Raw genomic sequence first — 24,659 nt, 5'->3', positions numbered from 1 at the left:
GCTTTCCAAAAATAGGGCAACGATCCCCTTCTACTTTTCTTTGTTAATTGCCATCTTCTTAAAAGCAGTTTAACATCTCTCCTTCCCTTTCTATCTCCAACAAAACCAACACTTTTTCTATTTTCTCTCTCTCTCATCTGTACATCAGAATCCTAGAAACAAATGGTAGTGTATTGAGAGTTCAGGAAAATAAAATAAAAATCTCCCTGCATATAGTTGGATGCAATATCTAAAAGTTGTAGACGTTATGAAAAAAAAAAAAAAAAAAGTAAAGCCTCACTATGAATGTTGCCCGATAAACACTTCCGGCATTAGAAAATCTCTAAGATGGCTCTAAAAACTATTTCTACCATCAATTATGAAATTTATGGTTCAAAAAATAGTATAGATCTTGTAGATCCATGAACACTTGAAAATAGATGGGCTGGATAATATTTTATCATATACAATATTTTTAAGATTTAAAATCTTAATTTATTTTATAGCCATAATGATCAAAATCAAGATAATCACTTTGAAAGTTTTTTTTATACCAGAACTATAATTTTAATTGCGGGTGAAGTGACTTTTCCACTGTGCCTTGCCTTATTTTAACCTTTTCCAATATAGTTTTCATTTTTTCCGTAATCAAAATCAAAAGGATGAGGTTTCTAGGTTTATGAAAATAAAATAAAGCTTCACATCAAATCCTGTCCAGAAATTACTTTTTTCGATAGAAATCTCTATGATGGCACTAAAATCAATTTCCAACATGAAAATAAAATTTGAAACTAAAAAGACAGTACAGATCTTGTGGATCTATGAAGACTTATTTTCTTTTTATTTGAGAAGATCTATGAAGACTTATTTTCAAATAAAAATAAACATTTTAAATAATTTGTTACAATATACATTATTTTTAGATCTTAAAATCTTAATTTTTTTTTTCACAACCGTAATGTTCAACTCGAGATGATGAAGGTAAAGACTTAACTTGCAATTTTTTGATGAGTTATGAGGTAAGGATTTTATTTATTCTGATAGGGCTTAATCTTATCTAACCATTTTCGAAATGAAAATAGGCGCATGGGGAATCACGAAAAATAAGGGGTGAGTGACATTAAAACAATGTTAGGAAGGTTTGGTCGATAAGAGTCAAATCAAAAGGCTAAGAAAAGAGCAAGTGTGAAGAAGTGGAAGTACGCTTTTGAATTGAATGACACTTCTCATTGATTGCACCTCTCCCTATCTTCACGTGAGATACCCCACCCACACAACACAACACAACCCAAAAAAAGACCGAAAGTCACAATCATCATGAGTGCCAAAAGATATACTACACCCCTGGGACCGCACTGTCTATTTGCTCACGGATGTAAATTTCAAGTTTGGAATATTTTTAGGACCCCAAATTTTTGGGTTGTATCATCTTGACCTCAGCTACCTGTCTCAAAAAAAAAAAAAAGGGTTTCATATCACATACTTTGTTCAAAGGGTGTGGTTTGTATAAGGTTAAAGCTCTACACAATTATTAATAATGGGTATCTCGAAAATATACCGATTTGTAGCAAAAGTCATTGTGATGATCTGAAAATTTATTTTCATCTCTAATTATAAAATTTAAAAGTTAAATAACAGTGTAGGTTGAGTAGAGCTATAAACACTTGAAAATATTGAAAATCGACTGTCCGAATAATTCATTACAAGATACGCTATTTCTCAAACATGATATCTATGTTTTTCTTCACATCCGTACATCTTGAGGTCCTGGTAATCTATTTGAGGGTGTTTTTGATATCGAAAGAAACAACCTCTTCTAGTGAATTATTGAGGTGTGCCTTAATTTGATTGTTTAGGGCCTCAACCTTGTATTAATTGTTTTCTATGTTGGTAAAATTACATTCCAAGATTGAACTTAAAATTCAGTTTTTTGTTTGAAAATAATCATCCAGTAATTCTTTAGTTTGGATCCCAATTTTAAGGTTGTCAATGGGTCAGGGCCTGGGATGACCTGGCCCTTTTTCCCATAGAGCCAACCTAGGCCCGGTCAGGCCAAAAACAAATGAAAAAAAAAAAAAAGAAGAGGTATGGACAGTCCGAATTGGGCCAGCACTTGCCCTAGCCTGGCTCTCAAGCCACAATTTGTGGCCCAGTCCCTACTTTTTGAGGGCCAGGCCGACCAGCCCATTGGCAGCCCTACCTAGACTTCTATCTCTCATGCCCAAAAGAGTACAGTATGATCCTTCAGCATCATGCCATATGCACTTTGAATGTATTTTCTAGCAATATACACAACCGGGGCCTCTACCCCGATTATAGAACATGACGGGCGGGGATGAACCTTTGTATCAACACAACAGCCCATTTGGTACTTGGTAGGAATTTGTTTTCATCTCCCTCGTCCATTTTTCAAAAGGGCAGGTGGATGGTCGTTATGTTTAGCTTTACATCAAAAAAAAAAAAAAAAGAAAAAAAAAAAAAAAAGGAGGAAAATTCGAATGAATTTGATGATACAAATTTTTTTCCTTTAGTTCATGATGCTCCAGTATCAGCCAAATTTAACCTAGTTTTGAACACAATTTCAACCTACATTGTTATATTTTCGAAGGGGAAATTCTTGACATTTTTTTCTTCAATAGGTGATAGCTCTCAATTTCTAAAACCAAAAATTGTACATCATCCTAGCAAAATTTGGCAATTAAAATTTTATCTGCATTGAAATTTTGTATGTCTAAAATCCCAAACCTGACTCTCTCAAACTTCCCTTCTAAAGTGAAATTTATCGAACAGCATATAAAAGATGAATTATTTAACATGACACCACTTTCTTATAATTCAATTGCAAATACCCATGAAAGGGAACATAATTATAAGTTAGAATAGTTGATGTTTTCAATGCAGTTTTATAAATAGGTGAAATGTTAAACAGTCGATATTTAGGTGTGATTAGATAAATTTTTCTATTTTGAAAGATTTAAAAATTTTAAAAAAAAAATTCCACCAAAAATAGTCCAAAATTCCATATATTTTTAAAAGTACCACTAGAATAATAAAATATCTCTTTACTGATCAAGAAAGAAACAAGGAACCTCCATTGAAGCCTTTATGCGATAGATTTGCGAATTAACAGACCTGAATGAATTAAAAAAGCAGTTTTCATTTATGAACTACTTGCTTCTTTTTTTTCTTTTCTTATTTCTTCTTAGTTGGAGAAAACTACTGCTCTTAAGAAATGAGATTAATAAAAATGTAGGAGGGTTTGTAAGCCAACGATCAAAATCAAACACGTTTAAAAACTATAGAGGCTACTGTGGATATTTAATGCAATAAAAAGGGATATCCTAGGCATTTCAATTAAGCTGTTAGAAGAACCGGGCAAAGGGAAAAGAGAGCAAGATTCAAAGGTCTTTTCATTTAAAAGTAAAGCAAAAGTCCCCATGTCAAATATTCTTTGTATCATTTACAAGCAAGCCATACATAATAATAAACTAAGTTTGATGACTGAACAAAAATAAAAAAGAAACAAAAGAGTAAAGACAAACCTGGTTTTTATGGTCTTGGTTTCACATTATAGTTCTACTTTATTGCAAACAAAGTGCTCAAATCTGAGGAAAAAGGCCTCCACCATCCTGCAATAACAAATAACTATCAAATCTCACCTGTTTTTAGTCATGTGGCATGTTGTTCTATTGCCGGAATCCAAGATAACTCCGGCTAAACCTCCCAACATATCCTCCAATGACACAAAATTACAGTGAATAATAATACAGGTATGGTTATAAGTCTTACCTTCTCTTTTGTTGTGGAGGAGAAAAGAGAAAGGGAGGATTCATTGATATTGTTGCAAGACTTGGCCAGATTTTCTTGAAGGTTGGGGGGAATGAAGCCTGGTCCGAAATCCTTTCGATAGATGGATATAATCGCAAAATGGTTTCGAACCAGACAACATTCCCCTCAACCCCAAGCCCATGTACATTGAAACCCATCGAAGGACTCAGGCGTTCTCTTCCCTTGAGCCGAACTTCACCCTTCCAAGCACTGATGCTGCTTTTGTTTGGCATGGAAGAAGGTTGGAGTCCACTTGAGGTTGCATAGATTCTTTTGTGGGTCACATGACATGGAGTCCACTTTCCACACCACCTCAACAATGCTTTTCACGCTTTGGCTAACACTTGCATGGATGATTTGGTTTGGAAAGATGAATGGAAACCAATGGCTTTAAATAGGGATAGATATTGAAGAAACTTGGTCAAGAAAACATGTACTTTTTGCATGGAATATTTGGTTTGATGAAATAGATGTAAGGTAGCTATTTTGAGGTCAACTATGGTTTCTTATAGCCTACAAATGTGCTTCCAAAACACAGCCTTAACAAACAAATTTCATTGTGGGTCTAAATTGGTTTTCAGGAAACTATTCCAATACCACAGTTTGAAGTATTGGTTTTCTCTTTTATGTTCCCCACTAAAGGAAAAGAAGAGGAGCATAGAGGAGGGAATGGAACATAAGTTGAAATCTCGCCACTTCCGCGATTCGAACCTTGAACATCAAGCAAACCAACATGCTTTTGTGATAAAATTCTTCATATAGAGAAAGGGAAAAAGGAGATCAGAAAGTGCAAAAGGAGGGGGCATAAGTTTGATTCTTTACCCAAGTATATTTTGCCATGGTCAAAAGTAAATTCTTAAAAATTTTGATTTCATCTACTCCGGGGCTCGGCATGAAACATTTGGCTTTCATATCAAACTGCTCAAATTTGGATTCTAATTTTGAATAGCAGTGTGAATTCTTGAAACAGCTTTTAAAACCAAAAGTCAGCTGTTACATATCTTGATGGCATCAATTAGGGTCCTACAACCTACTCTTGACAAATTTTTAAAACCAAAGTCAAGGGATAATTGCAAAATTGATAAAACAGTTTGTCTTAGAAGCTTGACACAAGATATCAAAGGATTTGTCGCTATCACTAAAAAAGATACGTAACACTATTAAAAGTTTATAGTTTATACAAACAACCGCCTCAGATGATAACAATTGGAAACTTAAGAGAACCAAATTGTCCTGTCTGAATTAAATAAGAAATCGATTAGAATAATTAAAAATAACAAAAATATGTTATAAAACCATTTAAGTTTTTGATTACAAAATTCGAAATTCATGAGTAACTTTGGCCTTTTTTGTTGAGTTTTAATTCTCTTAAAACCATCAGAATTAGCAAATTGCATCAGGGCAGTTCCTTTGAGGAAATAGTCTTGAGTATGGGTCCCTATTGAAATAATTCGATTGGGACAAAAGGTCAATTTAGAAGTAGCATATGAGACCTTAGAGTACTTGTTCTTTCAACATTTTCTTCTATTTTAAAAACATATTTCAAAATCATCATTAAGGAAGGTGAGGAATTTCAACTATCTAAAAAGTTACCTTGTTTGAGAAATGTTTATAATTCAACAAGTCACGAATTGCTTTCACAAACCTTACAATAACCAATCATAATATATTAAGTTCAAAAAGGGTGGTGGTGTTTACTTTCAAATGCAATCAAAGGGATTCAATCATGATATTGGAATAAGTCCCTCTATTTATGATAAGTTACTCTATGGTTGGTATTTAAAAGTCAATGCAACTCGTTTTCTTTTTCTTAAACGTTAGCAGATGGTTTTCCCATGGCCATTCTTAAGTCGGTCATATGCCTTCCCCAAGCCCGAAGAAACAAGAAAAGTTTTTTTTAAATGGACAGCCAACATAAAACTTTATCAAATCTTTTCATTTTCTTGCAAATTGAATTAAAAATTAATGTTTAGGAACATCTTTAAAACGAATCAAGTGTACTTGGGCCCTACAAAATTTAAAGCCCGTCGATTTCTACAAAACTTGGAGCATAGTGAGAGACAGTGAGCTTTTATTTGCCCCCTAGTTTGCCAAAGTATCAGACTCAGCATATGTTTCTCTATTTAGAGAAGTGTTGGACATTGGCCTGTGGGATGTAGTCGTGGAGAGAATGTCATGTACTTCATTAACGACTTAATAAAGCAAATGCGACTCTCTCTCTCTCGAATTCTTTCTTTCGTGACTTTATGGTGTGTGTAGCGCCAATGTTCTAAACAATCAAAGTAAAACGCACATGGAAATAGCATAGAGAAATGTGGTTTCAATATTGAAAATCTTTGCGATAGCCTTAGAATATATTTTCATCTTTAATTAGAAAATTTAAAGCTTCAAAAAAATAGTGTAGATCGAGCAGAACTGTGAAAACTTGAAAATCTTGAAAATTGAAGGCCCAAAAATGCGTTACAAGATGCATTGTTTTCGAAACTTGAAATCAATTTTTTTCTCATTTACATGCATCTTGATGCTGAGCCGATCAATTTGAAAATATTTAAGCATCAAATCAACCTCGAAATTTTTGAAGTGGGCTCTAATTTGATTGTTTAGAGCTTCGGCTAGTAGGTTCCATATAAACTTTCTCCTTAACTTTGTCCTTGCTTTTGTCCATAGCTTTTTTTCTTTTTTTTTTATTTAAAGTTTAGAACTTTTAAACGACATAGAAATTGGACCAGATAGGCCGGTCCAGGTAGTAGAACCGCCAGCCTGATTTTTGCAAGAATTGGTTTAAAACAAAAACTAGATTTGATAAAAAATGGCTTATAATCAATGTTTGATGGGTCAAACTAGCTGGATTTAATCGGTTGGACTAGCCAAAAAAATTTGGCCAATATTCATATTTTAAAAAGTGAAAATTATCAAATACTCATGTGAGATGACTTATTTAACATTCTACCAATATTGTTCGATTCAATCTAAAAATGGCCATCAAAAGATATGATATGAGTTGCAATAGTTCCAAAAGTGTAAAATGCAGTGCTAAGTAATATTTTAAAGATCCAGTTCAACTGATTTGATAGACCTAAATTCCTCGCCAGATTTGTCGCGGTCCGATTGGGATAACAGGGTTTTAAACCCTAATCCTCTAAAGTAAGAAGGAATGAAACTATAAAATAACTTTAGGGCGAACGCCTGTGTAAATATTTGCTGCTGAGAACTTACACAAGAAACAGAAGAGAAAAACTTAGATGGAAAAAGTTTATATAAAGATGCAACCTTATAATATAGAATTACGGATGCCCCTAAAAAATCCATCGAAAAAGGTAGTTTTAATGTTGAAAAACCCTTTGATTGATCATCTTGACATCGAAATGCATGACTATAAAAAATAAAAAGATTTTAAGCCCTATAAATTTTGCATTTTACAACATTATTATCTACACTTTCTATTTTCAATATTTTCGTAAGTTTATAGATCTACTTGATTTTAACTATTTTAAAATTTTATAGTTAGATATAAAAATAAAATTTAAAATAATCTTAAAAACATTTTACATCAAAATTATATAGCATGATAAAATTTGAAGGGCCTTACCTCTACGCCTACGGAGGCGTCCGTATGCCAACCAACCGCACCCTTGATCGCTAAAATCTACGAGTTCTTTGATACGTCTTCCCCCAAATAGAGATATTGACGGTTTTGTCCTCCCAACGGAAAGCCCGCTAATAGAGAAAATGGGGGCGTTCTCGGAAAAGACGTCGACACCAAAATAGAGCGGCATAAACCCTACTCCATGGCAAGCCAGAAATCTAGCGAGAGAGAGAGAGAGAGAGAGAGAGGGGTAGGCACAATGGCGCCACTGGTTTTTTTTAGGGTTTCTAGTTATTCAAGAAAGAGAAATTGATAGATATAGAGAGAAACAGACCGGCTAGAATCATTGTTTTTCAGTTATACAAAACCTTTTAGCATATTGATGTCGATCAGCTGTAGATGAGATTGTCAATGGTTCCCCTTGTTTTTTCTAGGTTTTTCTACACTGCTGCAAACTCTCCATAGAAACCCCAACAAGTAGAAGAAGAAATGAAAGCCAAATTGATGGTGTCTAGAACTTTTCCTTTTCGTGTTTTAAGAGCCAGAGCTTCACCCCAAACTGGTAAACCATCCTCTTCTCTCTTGCTAAAACAACACATACTCACTGTCTCTGATTCTCACTCTAACCCAACACCTGAAAAGGCCCATTTAGAATCTCTGGTCTGGCAGTACTGCAAATCAAAGACCACTAAGCTCGCTGGGTTATTGGGGTTTTTTCGAACGTATGGTTTATCAAAGTCCCGTACCTTCCATTTTGACATTTAATCTCGTTTTAGCCTCCATTGCAAGAATTAAACAGCACTCAATTGCTCTTTCTCTGTATAGAAAGATGAATGAAAAGGAAATTAAACCTGATTTTTATACTCTGAACATTCTGGTTAATTGCTATAGCAATATCGGGGAGGTGGGTTATGGATTTGCAATATTGGCTGAGATTTTGAAGATGGGTTACACTCCAAATCCAGTGACCTTCACTGCCATTCTCAATGGTCTTTGTATAAAGGAGAGAATAACTCAGGCAATGGAGTTTTTTGCGGACATGGTGAAAGTAGGGTACCAACCAAATATGATCACTTATGGCACTCTCATTAGGGGCCTATGTAGAACTGGTAATATCAATTCGGCTATGGATTTGCAAAAGGAAATGACCATGAAAGGTCATTGCTTTCCAAACACTGTAACATACAGTACAATTATCCATAGTTTATGCAAGAAGGGGTTAATTAATGAAGCTCTCCAACTCTACGAAGAGATGGTTGTTAAGAATATTATCCTGGATGTTGTTACGTATAGCTCTTTGATTCATGGCCTTTGCAACTCAAACCAGTGGAAAGAAGCCATGGAGCTTTTTAATTCAATGGTTGGGCAAGGAATTCAGCCTAATGTAGTAACCTTTAGTGCCTTAGTGGGTGCACTCTGCAAAGAAGGGAGAACGGAAGAAGCCTCTTCACTATTGGACCTGATGATCAAAAGGGTTGTGGAACCTGATACTATGACCTATAATACTGTAATGGATGGGTTGTGTATGGTGGGAAAGATGGATGATGCAGTAAAGCTATTCAAGTCTATGGTGGAATGGGGTTATGAGCATGATGCCATTAGTTACAATGTGTTGATTAATGGTTTTTGCAAGTGTTCTAAGGTTGATGAGGCCATTAAAACCTTTGGGGGGATGGTATATAAGGGGATTAAGCCAACCATTGTTACATATAACACTCTTATACAGGGACTTTGCCAAGATGGGAGAGTTGGGGAGGCAGAAAAACTATTCAATTCTATGCGACATCAAGGCCATCCTCCAGAGCTATTGACATACACCATAATGATTGATGGATTGTGTATGGAAAATCGACTTGATGATGCTATGGAGTTATTTGAAATTGTTGAAGGTCGAGGCCATAAGCTTCATGTGAAGATGTTTAATACCATATTGAGTGGATTTTGCAAAGCTGGGAAATTCCAAAATGTAATGAAATTATTCAGTGAAATGTCCATGAAAGGTTTGGTTCCTAATGTGGTAACTTATAGTATAATAGTGAATTGCCATTGTAAAGAGAGGCGGCTGGAAGAGGCGAGCAATTTGTTCTCGAAAATGGAAGAAAATGGATGCCTCCCAAATGTTGTTACTTTCAATACAATGATGCGGGCTCTTTGTGAAATAAACGAGGGCGAGAAGGCATTAGAACTTCTTCATAAAATGGCTGAGAGAAATGTCTTGCCTGATGCGTCAACTGCTTCTATCTTGGTGGATTTGATATCCGAAAATGACCATTGTGGCAACTTTGTAAAATTGCTTCCTAGGTTCTCCCCTAAGAGCCAAGAAGGTGATAGGTTGAATGTCGAATCCATAATTGCCTGCTTTTCAGGTCCCTTTATGTGCAGTGCAAATATTCATAAATTGCAGTGTTCTGATACCAGAGTTGTATCATAATATAAACTTTGGTGTTTTGCATGTGTTTGTATAACATTAGTTTTGATGCCCCCAAAAGATCCCACTCTATTGTGATGGTTATTATAAAAGAATCTGGTTTTTGGCGCTCTTTCATTTTCTTTTTCTTTTTTTAAAAAAAGCTACATGAGAACCATATGAACCACATCAACATTGGCACATAGATCGGAACCTCCGATCACCAGATGCTGAACAGTGCAGATCTTTATTGTTGAAACAACATCACCATAAGTATTTACCTGTCAAGAAAGCACCATAAGATCATTTGGGAATCGCATCAGAATCTCTATTAATTTCTCTGACGAAATTAACTAACCTAGTGATCTGGCTTTGATTGCTAGACCTTGGGATGTGGAGGACTTACTTGTAAGCCTTTGAAAAAAATTGTTTGGTTATACTTTTTTAAACGTAGATGAATGTGCTGTGGATTCAACTTGTAGCTTCTGATAAAAATGTTTATCCATGGTAACCTACTAGTATTTACATTTGGTGCCTCGCTCCCACCTTCAATCAATGATGTATTCATGCTAACTGTTATTTACCTGTATTAGAATTGTATCCAAAACAAGTGTTGAGATATTTGTTGCTAGAAGGGTTAGGATATCTATGGTTGGTATCATATAGTATATTTGAAAACAAGGGAGGTGGGGGGGGGGGGGGGGGAATTACTCTGAAAAGATGTCTAGTTGTGCCCCTCTGGCTCTGAGAATTGATGCAGTCCACTAGCTACGGCAGTTGATTTTGACCATTAAGTGTCGTTGCGTTCTAGTTATCCTTCTTGATCAATTAAGATATTTCAAGTTCTAATTTTTGTGAACTACCCTTCAAGCTTAATATGGCAAATAGGTTTCTTTCACTCTTTTCCTTCTCTACTTTTGGGTCCCCTTATCACTCATGTTTTGAAAGCCACTAACAAAGAAGGTTCGAGTTTTGCCTTTCTCAGATCAACATGTGTGCCCCTTAAGAATGGATTTATTCTAGAAAGAAATCATGCATTTATTCCAGAAAACTTCAACCACTTAATCCAACTTTCAACCTGGAAAACTAAAGAACAACCTATTTAGTGAGAAAATCGAGACCAAAATAACATAAATATAGGAGGTATAAACGACCCTAAGATGGATATTAATCTAAGATATTAAAGAGAGAGAGGCCACATGAATTCCATGAAAGTTCTTTAAAATAAAAAATCCACAACATTTCTAGAAAAAGGAAAAACTAAATACCGCATGTTGAGCTTACAGCAATTCCATTTGAACAAACCAACTTTGCTTGAAAAACTAATGGAACAACTGAAGCCAGCACGTGAGAAAATGCAAGGGAACAGGGCAATTCAAACCAGATATTAACTACAAGTGACCAAGTAACTAGAAACCCTCTCAGCAACCAAAACCCATGTTCCTCTAATGTACAGCAGGCACCAAATATCTCAACTGAAATGGGGCATACAGCAAACTCTTTTTTGAATGAGTGTGCACACATTATCAGAAAATCAAATTCTGATACCCTGAAAAGTTGCATAGCAAAAATCTTTGGTTCCTAGGAAGATGGGCTCACATAAACCTAACGTTTAGTCAATAACCTTTGCCTCGAAAGCAGTGCTAAGCCCTAATAGCCATAATTGCCACTGTAAACCGATCCATAACCTCCACTCGTAGGATGAACCCCACTTGCTCCAGCATTAGAAGAAGCATTAGGAAACACAGGATTAAGAGCTGGATAACTCTGGTCTGTAGGGGCATGAGGGTTTGTAGGCCCAGAATTAGGAGTAGTATTCGGGAACCATGGTTGGCTCATAGCAGCATAACCCTGATCTGAACCATGAATGTTTGCAGGTGCTGCTGCAGCCTCCGCCATGAAATTCTGCCACCAAAAAAAACAGAAAAGAAAAAGGATAAGCATGTATCTCCTCAATATATGCACACATATAGGGGTGCATTTACACAAACAAATACGCATACACAGACGCATGCATACACAATTGTGAAGATGTATACAGACATACATACATGCTTTAATACATACGAACATGTATGCATACGCATACATGTGTACACATTATACATACATCATAAAAATGCAAATTACCCCCACAGTAATACAAATTATCATTGTGTGTGTGTGTGTGGGTTTTTTTTTTCCTTTTTTTTTTTTTTTTTGTTTGTTTTTCGGCATTAAGGATAAGCCAACATTACTGCTGTAAACCTTTTAGTTTCAATTTTTTCCCTTGGCAATGTACACAGAATGTGCCCATCCAAAAGTGAATTGCATGGGCTCTTCACATTATGAGAATATATCTGAAAAGAAGAAATAAGAGCATTTAAGAGAGTTTTCATCCCATATCATCTGTGCCATAAACATTAAGAATTCATGTAAGAGAACCAATCACAAGGTTTTTCTGAAAAGTAAAACCAACAAAAGATTGCTCCAGCTTCTTCTCCAACACAAGTTTTCTTAGAACATTATAACACTAGTCCAACACAGCATATGCGTACAAGTTATTTATTTGAATATGTTTGATCCACGTGCTCTAATATAAATTCCCTCATTATTGCTTCCCTTATCTTTTCTTTTCCCAAACAATTAGGTGCCAAACTCAAGTGTTAAAGTAATTTGTTATTGAAATTTTATGTTCTAAGATACTACAGATGAGTAATGAAGCTAAGCAACTTCAAAATTACACATTAGTTCACAGCACTGAACATGGATGTGATCATTTCTGCCTTCTAATTTACCCACTACATGTCCCTTTCTCAATTGGTTGCCACTAAAGATTTCAAAACGATCAACTAGATCCTAGGCACCCAGATTATAGGGTACTAGATCGATAATTAAAAAGTAACCACGAGTAACTTTTCAGGCACATCAAGGGAAAGAAGCATGCCTGTATCAATTGCTGAGCAGTTTGGACTTGGGTTGCAGATCCATGTATTTCAACAGTCATTTCTCCAGGCACGCCCCTCGTTTCTTGTATAGTGATGGTTGCACCACTAGCTCGACGAATATAGCTAATACTTGCACCAGCTGTCCCAATCACTGCATCAGCATATGACAGTGGGATTTGCATGTGCTGGGTGACCTGCCCAAAGATTATGTAGTCAAATAAGACGAAATACATAGCTACTGGTGACTCTACTACCAATTGAAAGGATTTGTTATGGCCTGTGTGGGTGCATAGAGAGAGAGAGAGTTTCAATCAAAAACAATAAAACTCTAAACCTGTGTGATAATTGCTGGTGCTTGGGCATTCGGTACGGATGTATCCCTTCCATATACAGATAAGCCTGGGTGACGCTGCTTGTCCATAGGAGGAAGATCAGATGGTGGGTAGTAATTATCATGCTGTCTTGGTGGGGGCATGTACTGAGGATTAGCCGAAAACCCAGAACCCCCAGCATTGGGCACTGAATTACTCTGAGGATACCCACCAGCCATGTGGGGCATGTGTTGTTCCATCTGATTATTAGACATTCCAATCTGCATATGAAAAATCAATAAAAAATAGATGAAATGAAATAAGATACATTATTTCCCCTTCCTAATTAATAGTGTGAATTAATAGAATACGGTAAAACAATACTCACATTCATTTCAAAAAGTGGAAGAACACTACGATCGACTAAGAACTTCCTCAAGTGAGTTGCAATCAACTCTATTGCTTTATGCACACCTGCAGAATCCCCTTGTATCTCAACAACTCTGTCATCAGCTAAAGCACACATTGGAAGGTCTTCTGTGAAAGCAATAAGCACAGATTAGTGAAAAATGTATTTTGCATGTTCAAAGCGTGAAATCATATACTGCTCAGAGACCACAAAGAAAAGTATGTAGGCATAAAACTGTATGACGCATAAAAAGTAATTGTGTTTACCATAGTTCCAGGAAAGCATATCTAAATTTTTAAGCCTGACAATTTGAATAACCAGATTAATTCACAAATAACACAACCAGATATGCCTTTTTGTATGAACCAAATATGATGATTCCTTTTTCTTTAATAGTACCAAAAATGATGGTTTCATCCAAAACAAATAGGTCACTCAAGGGAAAATGAATTTCCCTAAAAAGATTACACATTTACAAACTGCCATCCACATATCTTAGGCTATGTTGCATGAACATGGATACTTGTGGGAGTGTCGAGACACAGGTACATGGCAAAGATTTCTCATGCCATGAAGAACAGGATTCAACAAGAAAGCCAAATTAAGAGAAAACAACAAAATCCAAAATTGCTTACAGATATTCATTTCATGATGAGTAGCTAGAAAAATCAATTATGCCCGATTAAGCTGAATCCATAATGTTTTCTGAGTACGTATGTGTCTCCTCAAAACAAAAAGGAAGATCAGATCTCTAAAATGTAGTCTATGGTTAGTGACCAAGAAGAAGAATCCATAAGAACCTACATTAACATCATCCAACAGGGCTACAGCACCCAAACAGAAGAATCCATGTAACTTAACTCATAGAAAAATCAACTTAATGGCCCCATAAAATCTGTATAAACACACCTGCATAAATTACATTTGAAGCAAAGAACAAAACATGGTAGAAACCCCAAACGAAACATTGATATCCATGAGAACAGGGACGTGTGTGGCAACATGAAAATTAGAACCACGAACTTGTGAGAAGCAATCGAACACCTTTCACATTAACAAATCCAAAGTGGCAATGAGTACAGTACCATAAACGTAATGGAATCACAACAAAAGGCTATTCCAAATTGACTCACAAGTTTAAATCATTGATACAGAGAAAAAATACACAGAAAATAAAAAATACACAGAAAATTGCCATTTGTACTCTCAGGGGTGAAAGATACACAAGAAACTATTTTAAATCAAACTCATAATTTATCAAAGCATATATGCCCAACTACCTCATAGTTCAATCATGAGAAAAAAAAAAAAAGGAAAAAAAACAATTCACTTCAGTTCCAATATGAAAACCAATAGTTTCTGGTAATAAATTACCTACACAACTAGAAATAAGCAACCCCATTTGACCAAAAACCATAGCAAGTATCAGTGTATCACCTTGGGACAACCCTCCATGCAGAAAGCCACCTATATTATCTAAAATTAGAAAGCATTCTGCACAAGCACCTAAAATCCAAAGACACAACCCCAAGCAAATATTCAAGGGTCCCATGTTCCCCTAGTCATGAGAAATGAGACCTAGGTTGATGCCTGACATCTAGGCAATTAAAAAGAATGGGATGTCTATTAGGACGCAGTGGATAAATAGCCACTTCGAATGAGCCTCTCTCCTGGTCTGCCTTTCCAAGTTAGTCTGCTTTGATTTTTTCTTTTTCTTTTTTTTTCCCCTTTTTTTTTGGTTTAGGCTGAATCTTTTATACCAGGCCTTAACAGAAGCTATTGCCTCTCAATTGTGTACAATACTACTACTTTTTATATTCAGTTATATTTCTAATCTTCTTTAACAAGGAACCAAGAACCTGAATCTAGATATAATTTGGTTTCTTTGTGAACCTAGAGCAGTCTGCTACAAGTCATACTGATTTTTATTTTTATTTTGGAGAAATTTGACTATCCTCATTGAATGCACCGTTGATTAGAAGTCCGGTGATTTTCAACCTTTTTTTTTTGGGAAAAAGTTTGCTGATTTTCAAAAACATGGATCCTGTACTATATTTATCACTTTTGTCTTCAGATCTATTTCTGTTTCCATTTTCCTTGTTCTTATTTCCCTGTATTTATTCAAAAAATCAAATCTATTAATCAACTCATCGATCCCATCCCCAATTACCTCTCACATCTATCAGAATTGCCAGGCAACCAGATTCTCAGAATCCCACTCCATAGTATTTTATTATTTGTATATAATTCAAGCCATGAGCAATTGCCCAGAACTTTAAAGGTAAAATAAGCATGCCTAAAAATGGTTAAAACCAGCTCATTTGCAACTATAATCCTTCGTGTACGTATATGCCCTCTGGTTGACAAGGGACTTGTCCGGGTTCATTTGATCTAGTCCCTTTGCTAGGTTAATTTAGGGTAAAAACCATATAGGGTACAGACATATCTTCTTTTCTTTTTTAACAGTAAAATCTTTGAAAAGTCTAGAAGTATCCCATGGGTTGACCTAGACCTTGTGACAAACCTAGTTTAGTCTGGGTCTGCTAACTATGATTTAGCACAGGATATGGTCAGTAGCATAGTATTCTTCATATTGGAAGAGCTTTAAACACCACATCATTTCCTTTAGAAAAAATAAATTTGGAAATTAATTCCATGAGATTGGATGAAGTACAACCATAATATCCAAGGTTTATATTCTTACGGTTTCAATTATGATAAAGATTCTATGCAAACAAACTGGTAGCAAATTTGGAACATATAAATACATTAAGCTTTTTGACAATTAAAGTAGGATTGCTCATGCACTTAGATAGTAAGATACACCATATGACAGTAGGGTCATTCAGGGTGAGGGTTATAAGATGCTTGGGTGGTAGAAACCCAATGGATTGTGTATCATAATACTTGGAGATGTGGCTTTATTCTACCATGATCCAACATTATGTTTGTTTTGGTGATCCGACCGCTGAAGAAGCCATGACCCCTCTTAGTTGATCTCAGACTACTCTTCTGCTTCTACTTTGGAAATACGTATTGTTTGAAATATACTCTTAACTTCATAAGATGGGCCCCAAGAGTTTGTTTACCTTGAAGAATAGCTGGTACCATAACGAGATCAGCCACAATAGCTCAGTGATGAGGATCTCCTTTCTCTACGTCCTTAGAAAAGGTAATGGAGAACCTAATCAGCAGGTGAAATAAGTAAGAAAATATATATTTCTTTACACTCTTTGCCAATTACCCAAGTTTCTTATGTTTAGTACTGCATTGTTTGCATATGACTCTGATTGTCTGTACCGCTGGGTACACGTTGATACATGCATTCTTTCTCAAACGAATAATTAAAAGCTAATCATCAGAAAAGTGACAAGCCAAACATTATTACGGAATTGAGGGTAATGGAGAAACTTAATCAATAGGCCGAAGACATGAGAGAGGTCAATCTGAAACCCTTAAAGTTTGTCCCAGAAAACCAAACGAGCTCACCTGCCTGTTTTTCTAATCAGCAGGCCAAATAAGTGAGAGAAGATTCCTTTTTTCCTTGCCCAAGTTTCTTTTTGTTTATTCCTCTATCATATGTTTAGTTCCAAATCCTTTGCATATGTCTCTAAATGTCGTAGTGCTGTGTACACTTTGATGTATATATTCTTTCCCAAATAATCAATTGAAAGCTCCTTATCATAGAATTGAGGAGCCACAGTCCATTTAGGGGTTCAAAATTTCAAAGAAAAGGAGATCTCAATAACCTTTAGCATAAATCTTTTTCTTAGAGCAAATAATTCCAATTTTCAGGTATCAAATCCCCAATGTATGTTGACATGATTCATACGTCCCAGCAATTAGAACTCATACCCAAGTCTGGAATCCAACCCATACCTGGCGAATGTGGAAGGAGGCCTCCTGGAAGAGTGATTTGCTAAATTATATAATAGAAGTAAAATATTTTGGACACGATGACGAGAACCAAAAGCCTTTCTTTAGGAGGGGTCATTGGAAGGACAAAAAGAGAATTTATCCAATGAACTGGGAGAATGCGCAGACTGATTGACGGGCCTGTGAGGGAGACACATGTACCAATTTAATAGAATTGTAAAAGCAATGAGAGTGTGGATAATGCAACATGTGAAGGCTATTTGCGTAAGGGCAAGTTTGAACTTACTCATTATTACTGATAATTCACTATTTCAATAAAGTTAATCATGATAACGAATTACCTGTTGTCTGGCAGTGTCCATCATAAAGTTATCTGAGATATAGGCAGTTTATCTCAGATATAGGCAGTTTTACATACAAGTTTATCTTTATGAAAAGCTGTTTTTACTTTATTCAAAGTAATTTGCTGGAAACCACATTTTTTTGGCCAGAAATATGTAAAAATAGTTGAAAATCACCAAAAAGTTAATATTATACATAATACAAGATACACACCAAACAGCTAACGAAATAACATTATCCAAAGTATATTAATTCCGGATAAGATAATCTATTCCCAAAAAATTTAATTGTCACCAAATAGGACCTAAGATTGCAGAAGCATCATGTGGACAGATGAGAATTACTATGAAAGTCACAGGAACCGATCGTTGAGTTTGGCCGACAAAAACAAAAAAACAAAACAAAACAAAACAAAAAGGTCCTTGGGTTTATGGTAGGTTTAGTTTTGTAACTGATCATGCAAAGTTGTATCACATGAAATAACTGGTTTGTAATACAATGAGAAGTCATCTTTGATGGGCCATGGGCACATAGTTTGGAGATTTTGCCACCACTAATTTGTTCTTAATGCGAGGATGGGGATGGCAGATGATTGCCTGTAACTTCCTTAATTGGATAAGGGTAGGAGTGATATGAAGTGTCTAAAAGATTATTTGAACATACTTTGAATAGGGAGAAAACAGACTCCAACTGGGAGAAAATTAACTGTTTACAAACCATTTGGTTCCCTTCATTTGTCAGTCTGCTTGGATCATGCCCATCAAGCTTCCTAGAATCTCCAAATTTCAACCCAAAAGTGGCACAATACACATGCCTATGCAGCATTACACATTACAAGATGCCTTGAGGGAAAAAGCAACATGCTATAATGCGGTCCTTCTTTCACTAAATCTTTATGAGCAGTATTAGCATTTTATCTAGAAGCTCATAGGATGACAAAAGCCCCATAAAAGATATACTTTTGACACAAAAAAGTTCCACAGCTAGAAAACCTACAACTGGACCAAAGAACAGTAACAAATGAACTCAATAAAAGCAAGATCAATAGAAAGTAGAAAGCCGGGGAGCCAACTGCTGGAATATGAGCTGTGTGCTACCATCCATAATGTGTTACGATGAATAGAAATTAGAAAGAAGACGAAACCAACTGCTAGCATGAAAGCTGTTTGCTACCATCCAAAATGTGTTACCTCATCCTTCCACAATAACATTTATAAACCATCATCAGCTATGGAACAAGTTGGACTGTCAACCACAGCCTTGCACTTTTTAAAGAGAAATGCTACTATAGATGCAAATTCCAGCCTTCTAAAGTTCTATATTTTGACATAATAGTCACGTCCATTGCCATAAGAACTTCGATTGTGACTTTCATAAAATAAAATCAAAACATTAATATCTATCTTTTCTAATGGGAAAAAGTTTATATAAGGTGTCAACCTTATATTGTAGAAGTAAGGTGCATCTCAAAAACCTATTGAAAAGGGTTGTTTCGTCACTAGAAAATTCTCCAATTGCTCATCTTGGCCTCGATATATATGGACATAAAAGAAAAAATCTATTTCAAATCCTAAAAATAGTGCAACTTGTAACACATTATCTAGACCGTCCATTTTCAAGATTTTCGAGAGCTCAAAGATCCACTAGATTTGCACTATTTTTGGAGCTTTCAATTTCATTATAGGGGTGAAACTTTTAGGCCATGATAAGAGTTTTGGCACTGAAAATACATCTTTTAATGAGATTTTGATGTGCACCTTACCGTTATTGTTTAAGGTTGACACCTTATACAAACCTCACCCTTTCTAATGTGTCTTGACTCGTATATTCCATTTAAGGGACCATTAGGATTATAGTACACAAAGATAAGCTGCAGAAATGGTGCTACATTTTACAAACAGCAATCATAACCATCATTCACCTCAAAGATGACACACTCCAACCAGAATGAATATCAAACTCAGTACCTTACACAAACACGTCATCGTGCAAATTCATATAACACAAAAGGTTGAATAAGAGTTATTCAAATAAACAAAGATGCAGGAGATATGATTAATCCTAATACCTGCCCCAAGCACTCGAACAGTACAATTAGAGCCTTCTTGAATAGATTTTATAGTTGTACCCTGCCTCCCAATGAGGCTTCCAGCTTGTGTTGCTGCCACTAAAAGTCGGCTTGAAATCGGAGGGCCACCACGTTGTGGAGCATGACCATACTCCTGATCACCATCAATCACACGCTTGTGAACCCTAAGGAGGGCATCCATGGCAGGTGGCATGGCAGAATCTTGCTCTTCCTTGGCAGAGATCATAACCTTTTTGAAATATTCATAAACAGTTCACAATCAATAAAACAGATGTGGCCATTTGCAAAAAAACAAATAGATCATTTACAAAAAGCAAAGGGTGCCTTAACAAGGGATGTATCAGAACTAAAACTTTTGTACGAACACAAAAACTCAATGACAAATACACAGCAAGAAGATGGGCAATAAAATAAGGTTCAAAAATTATAGCTCTACCTCTCAATAATCCAGAAACTTTTTAGAGCAGAATTTATTGATCGATTAATGAAAAAAGATTTGAAAGATGAACCAATAATATAAGAAGACAAGCCGGCTAGCTTAGAAACAGGAACAAGTTCTGAGACGAAGTCTCTTGGGATGATATTCAAGGGACATAAATATGGCGATTCTCTAACTTCCAGAGAGACACTGGCTCACCAAAATACTTTGAACAAAATAATAGATTTAGTAACAAAATTATAAGGAGAAATGAATTGCTCATTCATGATTCACTTTAAGTGCATAAATCAACTCCAAAGTCGAAGACTCATAATATATTCCATGCATACGCAATACACAGGGGACTTCCTGCTTAGATAGGCATCAAAAACTAGATCTTGTTGTCTGCTCATTTCAGCCATACTTATATCCCTTATATCTCTAGATATTTATGTCAAACTATTTAGTGAAATGGAATGACACCAATGCAATGAAATAGTCGAAATAATACTTTATATATATATATATATATATATATATATAAAAGTTTATACCTAAACAATCAAATTAAGGCATACCTCAAAAATTCACTAGAAGAGGTTTTGTTTCAATGTCGAAAAAACCCTAAATTCAACTGGAGGTGTAAAAAAATGGATTTCAAGTCTGGGAAATAGTGCATCTTGTAATGCATTATTTGGGCCGTCAATTTTCAATAGTTTAAAGTGCTTATAGATCTGCTTGATCTACACTATTTTTTAAGCTTTAAATTTTATAATTAGACATGAAAATAAATTTTCAGGTTATCACAAAGATTTTTATTACTGAAAAATCATTTTCCGACATTATTCGGAGGTATGCCCTACTTTGATTGTTTAGGGCCTCAACCTTATACACCACACCCTATATATATTCAAATAAGAGTAGGCAAGGTATCAACTCAGACTGACAGAAATATTGAAATGTTGATGAAGCAAACATACTGCTCAAGGTTGATGTTCATAAAAGAGACAACTCAGGAAACTTAATTTAACAGTTAAAGATTACTATACTTTGACACTAAAGGTTAAATTTAACACAAGCTTTATCAATTTGAAAGCCAAAAATAGAATTCTGATTATGGAGTTACACATCCAAATTTCAACAAAAATGTCGTTAATAAGAAGCAAATGAACGCAAACCAAAATGGGTATTAAGACACTTAGCAGATCCCAAAAAGCAGTTGTTCTTCAAATGATTAGATCTACAACAACCGGACAGAGAACAGATCAAAACTTCACAAAACAGGGCTCAAGCTCACAGCCATATTTCCCTAGAGAGAATTCAGACTTCCTCGATGTTTTGCGTTTCCCAGTGTCACTGAATCCGACTCGGACACACTTGACTCACTTGGACCTGGTGGGGTGCACATGCTGCAGGAAAAACCTTGAGAACCGGTTGAGTCTCACTGATTCCCAAACTTTTTTTATATTTTGTTTGACAATTGGGCTACTATGAGTCGGACTCGGCCGAATAAGAGCCTTAAAACACTGGCAATCTGTCAAGTTGCTCCTCAATGGTTTACTTCTAAAGTATCAAAAAACCATCCCCTCATTCGAGTTGCTGAGGACATAAATTTGCATCTGATAAATCAGTTACACGTAGATCTGTAAATACTTGCTCAAACCTTTTAAGACATCCACCCATATGGAAAAAGATCATCAGTACAAACCAAATTCGAACTGGTAAAGACATACGCATCCATCAGGGAGTAAAGGCATAAAAACTTTTGAAAGGTATCACCAAGATATTTCACAGATATATCCATCCTTAGCGGTGGAGCACAACTCATAAGAAATAAGAAAAATCAAGCTTCTAAGCCTCTAGGCTTGACACGAGAAGAAAATTACTTAAATCCATCTCTTGAACCTCAAGAAAATAACCAAGTGTGAAAAGGGTTACCAATAGACATATAGAACAACCAACAATTTTTATACTGTAAAAGTTAAGAGGTCTCTGAACAAACAAAGCAGAAAAACAATCCATTACAAAAATTATGCTCCCCATGATAGTACAGAAACAGCAATGCATGCAGAGATCCATAAGTTTCCTTCAACACATTATCAAATAAAGGCAAAAAGAGAAACAAAAACAACAAATTCTTCACTCCTGAACTATGCAACTAGATTTAGCAAATAACATAGTACTTTAAAAAATGCAAAACGGAAGCTTGAAAAGAGATTCTAAAGTGAAAAAAGAAGCTACCGCTCTCTCTGGTGCACCAGGAACATTCTCAAGAATCTTGATTCGTGCTCTTGTCTCCTCGCACATGCGTTTAATAAACTCCCCTTTCCTACCAATGATACCTCCAACCTTTTGAGCAGGAACCAACAATCGAAAAACACTCTCTCCTGGCCATCCAGGCCACCTTTTGTCACCACCTCCTGGTCCTCCTCCTCCAGCTCCAGCCTCATCATCGCGTCCCCTTTTCTTGGTAGTATTGGTATTTGTGTTGGTGTTTGTGTTTGTGTTATCGTTTGTGTCAGTGTTTCCAGGTGGTACAATCGTCTCTTCTTCAGGGAAAGTTTCAGCTGATGTTGCCATATTGTGGTTTACCAACTGGGAGAAAAAAAAATTAACAATATGCCAAGAAGTCAAAGTATAAAATATCTACACCACAGCGCACAAATTGACGGTCATCCTAACCGCAGAAGATATACAAAGATAAGAGGATGTCCTATTCACGTAGGCTGAGGAAAAGAGAACAAGCAACAATATACTATGATACCATCTCAATATAAAGCAATAACTCATGCAAATAGATTTTTGTTTTGTGGCTGAAATATGTTACTATCGGGGAAAAAAATGGCACAACCATTTTTTTTTAAGGGAGCACCAGTCAAAAGAGCCCTCAGGTTAGAGGGCAATACTCCATTAGATGACATACAGGGATTAAACAAATAATCAAGGAAAAAAAAATGAAAACCAACTTGTTTCTGAACACAAACCATGTTTTCCCATCATACTTAGGAAGCATAAAAATTCTAATGTCTAGGAACTTTACCATACAATGAATTTTAAAATAACCCACAGTTTTGTAGGAATTAGCCCCACCCACAGTTAACTTAGGAAATCTGATAAACTCCAAAAAGTAAATAAAGTCCATTGGACAACATAATACAGGAGACGTATGCCCCTCTAGGACTGAATATTATATACGAAGTGTAAGAAAAATGGTGAGAATCTCCCCAATAAAATATATCAAAGCATATCAATCAAATCAAAATCAAGAATAATATGCATCAAATCCAAAATGTTCTTCAACAGGAGCCCTAGATTTATTTCAAAATCAAGCAGGACCTCACTCTGTTCGAACAGTTCAGTCATGGATAATTATAAGTATCCTAACAGAATAACATAGTCTGAAATTGGGGGAAAAAAAACTTGAATCTTATAAACGCACTACTTTTTTAATAGAACTTCGTATATTCTAAGAAAATCATCAAATAAAATAACAGAAGCTGAATTACACAAATTCCATATCCACAGAGCATGATAAAACAAATGAAAAGGAAAACATCGGGAAACTACAAAGCCGCTACTCGCCTACTCCAAAGTTCTACCACATCAAAAATACATCTTTTGGTTTCCAAGTTTAAGAAACCCTAGATATGAAACTCCAACCCATACAGTGCGAGGAACAAAGTGAACCCCTTCCAATAAGAACGATAGGACAAAAACAAAACCAATCCCTAAACAACAGTCCTAATAACAATCTGTAGAAATAAGAGAGACTTATGAGAGGGAGCTCAGGAATTGCAGAGAAGAGATTGAACTTACATTATAGCCTCCGAAGAGCGCAGAGATTTGAAGGAATGAAGCGGAGAGAGAGAGAGAGAGCCCCGATCCCCCGCCTAAAAAACTTTTTAAGGGTTTGTAAGAGAGGGGGGAATGCTAAATTGAAGGACAGAGTCGCGCTTGGGTTTTTAGGTTGGGCGCGCCAGAGCGGATGACACCAGCACGGAAGTAAGGCGTGGGATGATGAAGAGAGAGAAAGAGCAAGCGTGCTCCTCTTAGAGAGAGAGAGCGCAAGATGATATGGGAGTACCAAAGGGACGTCACCGCTTATTTTGTGGACCTCAGACTATAAGACCAGTTGCATGCAAGAAGGTCACGGCCATTTCTAGCCACACAATGTGTAATCAGGTGGCTAGAGGAGTGTTTATGAATAAATTTTTGTTAGATTTTCAATGTGCTATTTCTATGTCCAGATTTCGCATCTAATAGCTCAATAAGATTGCAGTCTCTCACTATAAACAAACAGTTTAATTGTATACAATTTTCTTTCTTTATGACAATAATTTGACTGGGCAGGTTGCTGGGTTGCAGCTCCCTCCTGACGCATCAAACGTTCATTTCTAAGATAGATTTAAATAAATGGTGCCTCCACTAAATGGTAAATTGGATGGAATACAAATATTTTCGAAAATACTATTTTTAGGTAAAAAATC

General features: G+C 35.9%; 2 protein-coding genes and 1 long non-coding RNA gene across 6 annotated transcripts; 1 reads left to right on the top strand and 2 right to left on the bottom strand.

Annotated features, from left to right (window-relative positions):
- Positions 1–3,366: 3,366 nt before the first annotated feature.
- On the bottom strand, positions 3,367–5,332 carry LOC148782983 (uncharacterized). Its single transcript, XR_016051816.1, has 2 exons — positions 3,769–5,332; positions 3,367–3,608 (listed from the first exon to the last, which is right to left on the bottom strand). It is a non-coding gene; the product is annotated as an uncharacterized LOC148782983 (long non-coding RNA).
- Positions 5,333–7,400: 2,068 nt separating this feature from the next.
- Positions 7,401–9,845, top strand: LOC18429486 (uncharacterized). The gene has a single exon (XM_006838772.3). It carries the CDS (start codon positions 8,118–8,120, stop codon positions 9,822–9,824), a length of 1,707 nt encoding a protein of 568 aa, XP_006838835.2. The 5' UTR covers positions 7,401–8,117; the 3' UTR covers positions 9,825–9,845.
- Positions 9,846–11,004: 1,159 nt separating this feature from the next.
- FLK (RNA-binding KH domain-containing protein) lies at positions 11,005–24,151 on the bottom strand. 4 transcript variants are annotated; one of them, XM_006838771.4, is made up of 7 exons: positions 23,989–24,151; positions 22,414–22,767; positions 19,734–19,983; positions 13,427–13,575; positions 13,062–13,319; positions 12,727–12,921; positions 11,005–11,705 (listed from the first exon to the last, which is right to left on the bottom strand). In XM_006838771.4, the coding sequence occupies exons 2-7, from the start codon at positions 22,750–22,752 to the stop codon at positions 11,451–11,453; spliced, it is 1,446 nt and encodes a 481-aa protein (XP_006838834.1). In that variant the 5' UTR covers positions 22,753–22,767; positions 23,989–24,151; the 3' UTR covers positions 11,005–11,450. The 4 variants fall into 4 exon arrangements, with proteins under 4 accessions (XP_006838834.1, XP_011621590.1, XP_088717630.1 ...); XM_011623288.3 differs by having other exon boundaries at positions 13,427–13,572; XM_088861504.1 differs by lacking the exons at positions 19,734–19,983; positions 22,414–22,767; positions 23,989–24,151 and adding an exon at positions 16,537–18,639.
- Between the last annotated feature and the right edge of the window lie 508 nt (positions 24,152–24,659).

This window comes from Amborella trichopoda, chromosome 3 (assembly GCF_054954075.1).
Source record: "Amborella trichopoda isolate Santa Cruz 75 chromosome 3, AtrichopodaSantaCruz75HAP2 v2.0, whole genome shotgun sequence".
Lineage (NCBI taxonomy): Eukaryota > Viridiplantae > Streptophyta > Magnoliopsida > Amborellales > Amborellaceae > Amborella > Amborella trichopoda.
Note: the sequence above shows the minus strand (reverse complement) of the source record. Positions and strands in the feature narration are given on the sequence as shown.

What these genes read in the sequence shown, in the direction of transcription:
- FLK (XM_006838771.4), bottom strand. Translation starts at nt 22,752, where the DNA reads ATGGCAACATCAGCTGAAACTTTCCCTGAAGAAGAGACGATTGTACCA. An exon ending in TGTTCGAGTGCTTGGGGCAG is followed by an intron (nt 13,576 to 19,733) that starts GTATTAGGATTA and finishes TTGCTTTCACAG; the next exon opens with AAGACCTTCCAATGTGTGCT. An exon ending in CTGCTCAGCAATTGATACAG is followed by an intron (nt 11,706 to 12,726) that starts GCATGCTTCTTT and finishes TTTTGGTGGCAG; the next exon opens with AATTTCATGGCGGAGGCTGC.
- LOC18429486 (XM_006838772.3), top strand. Translation starts at nt 8,118, where the DNA reads ATGGTTTATCAAAGTCCCGTACCTTCCATTTTGACATTTAATCTCGTT.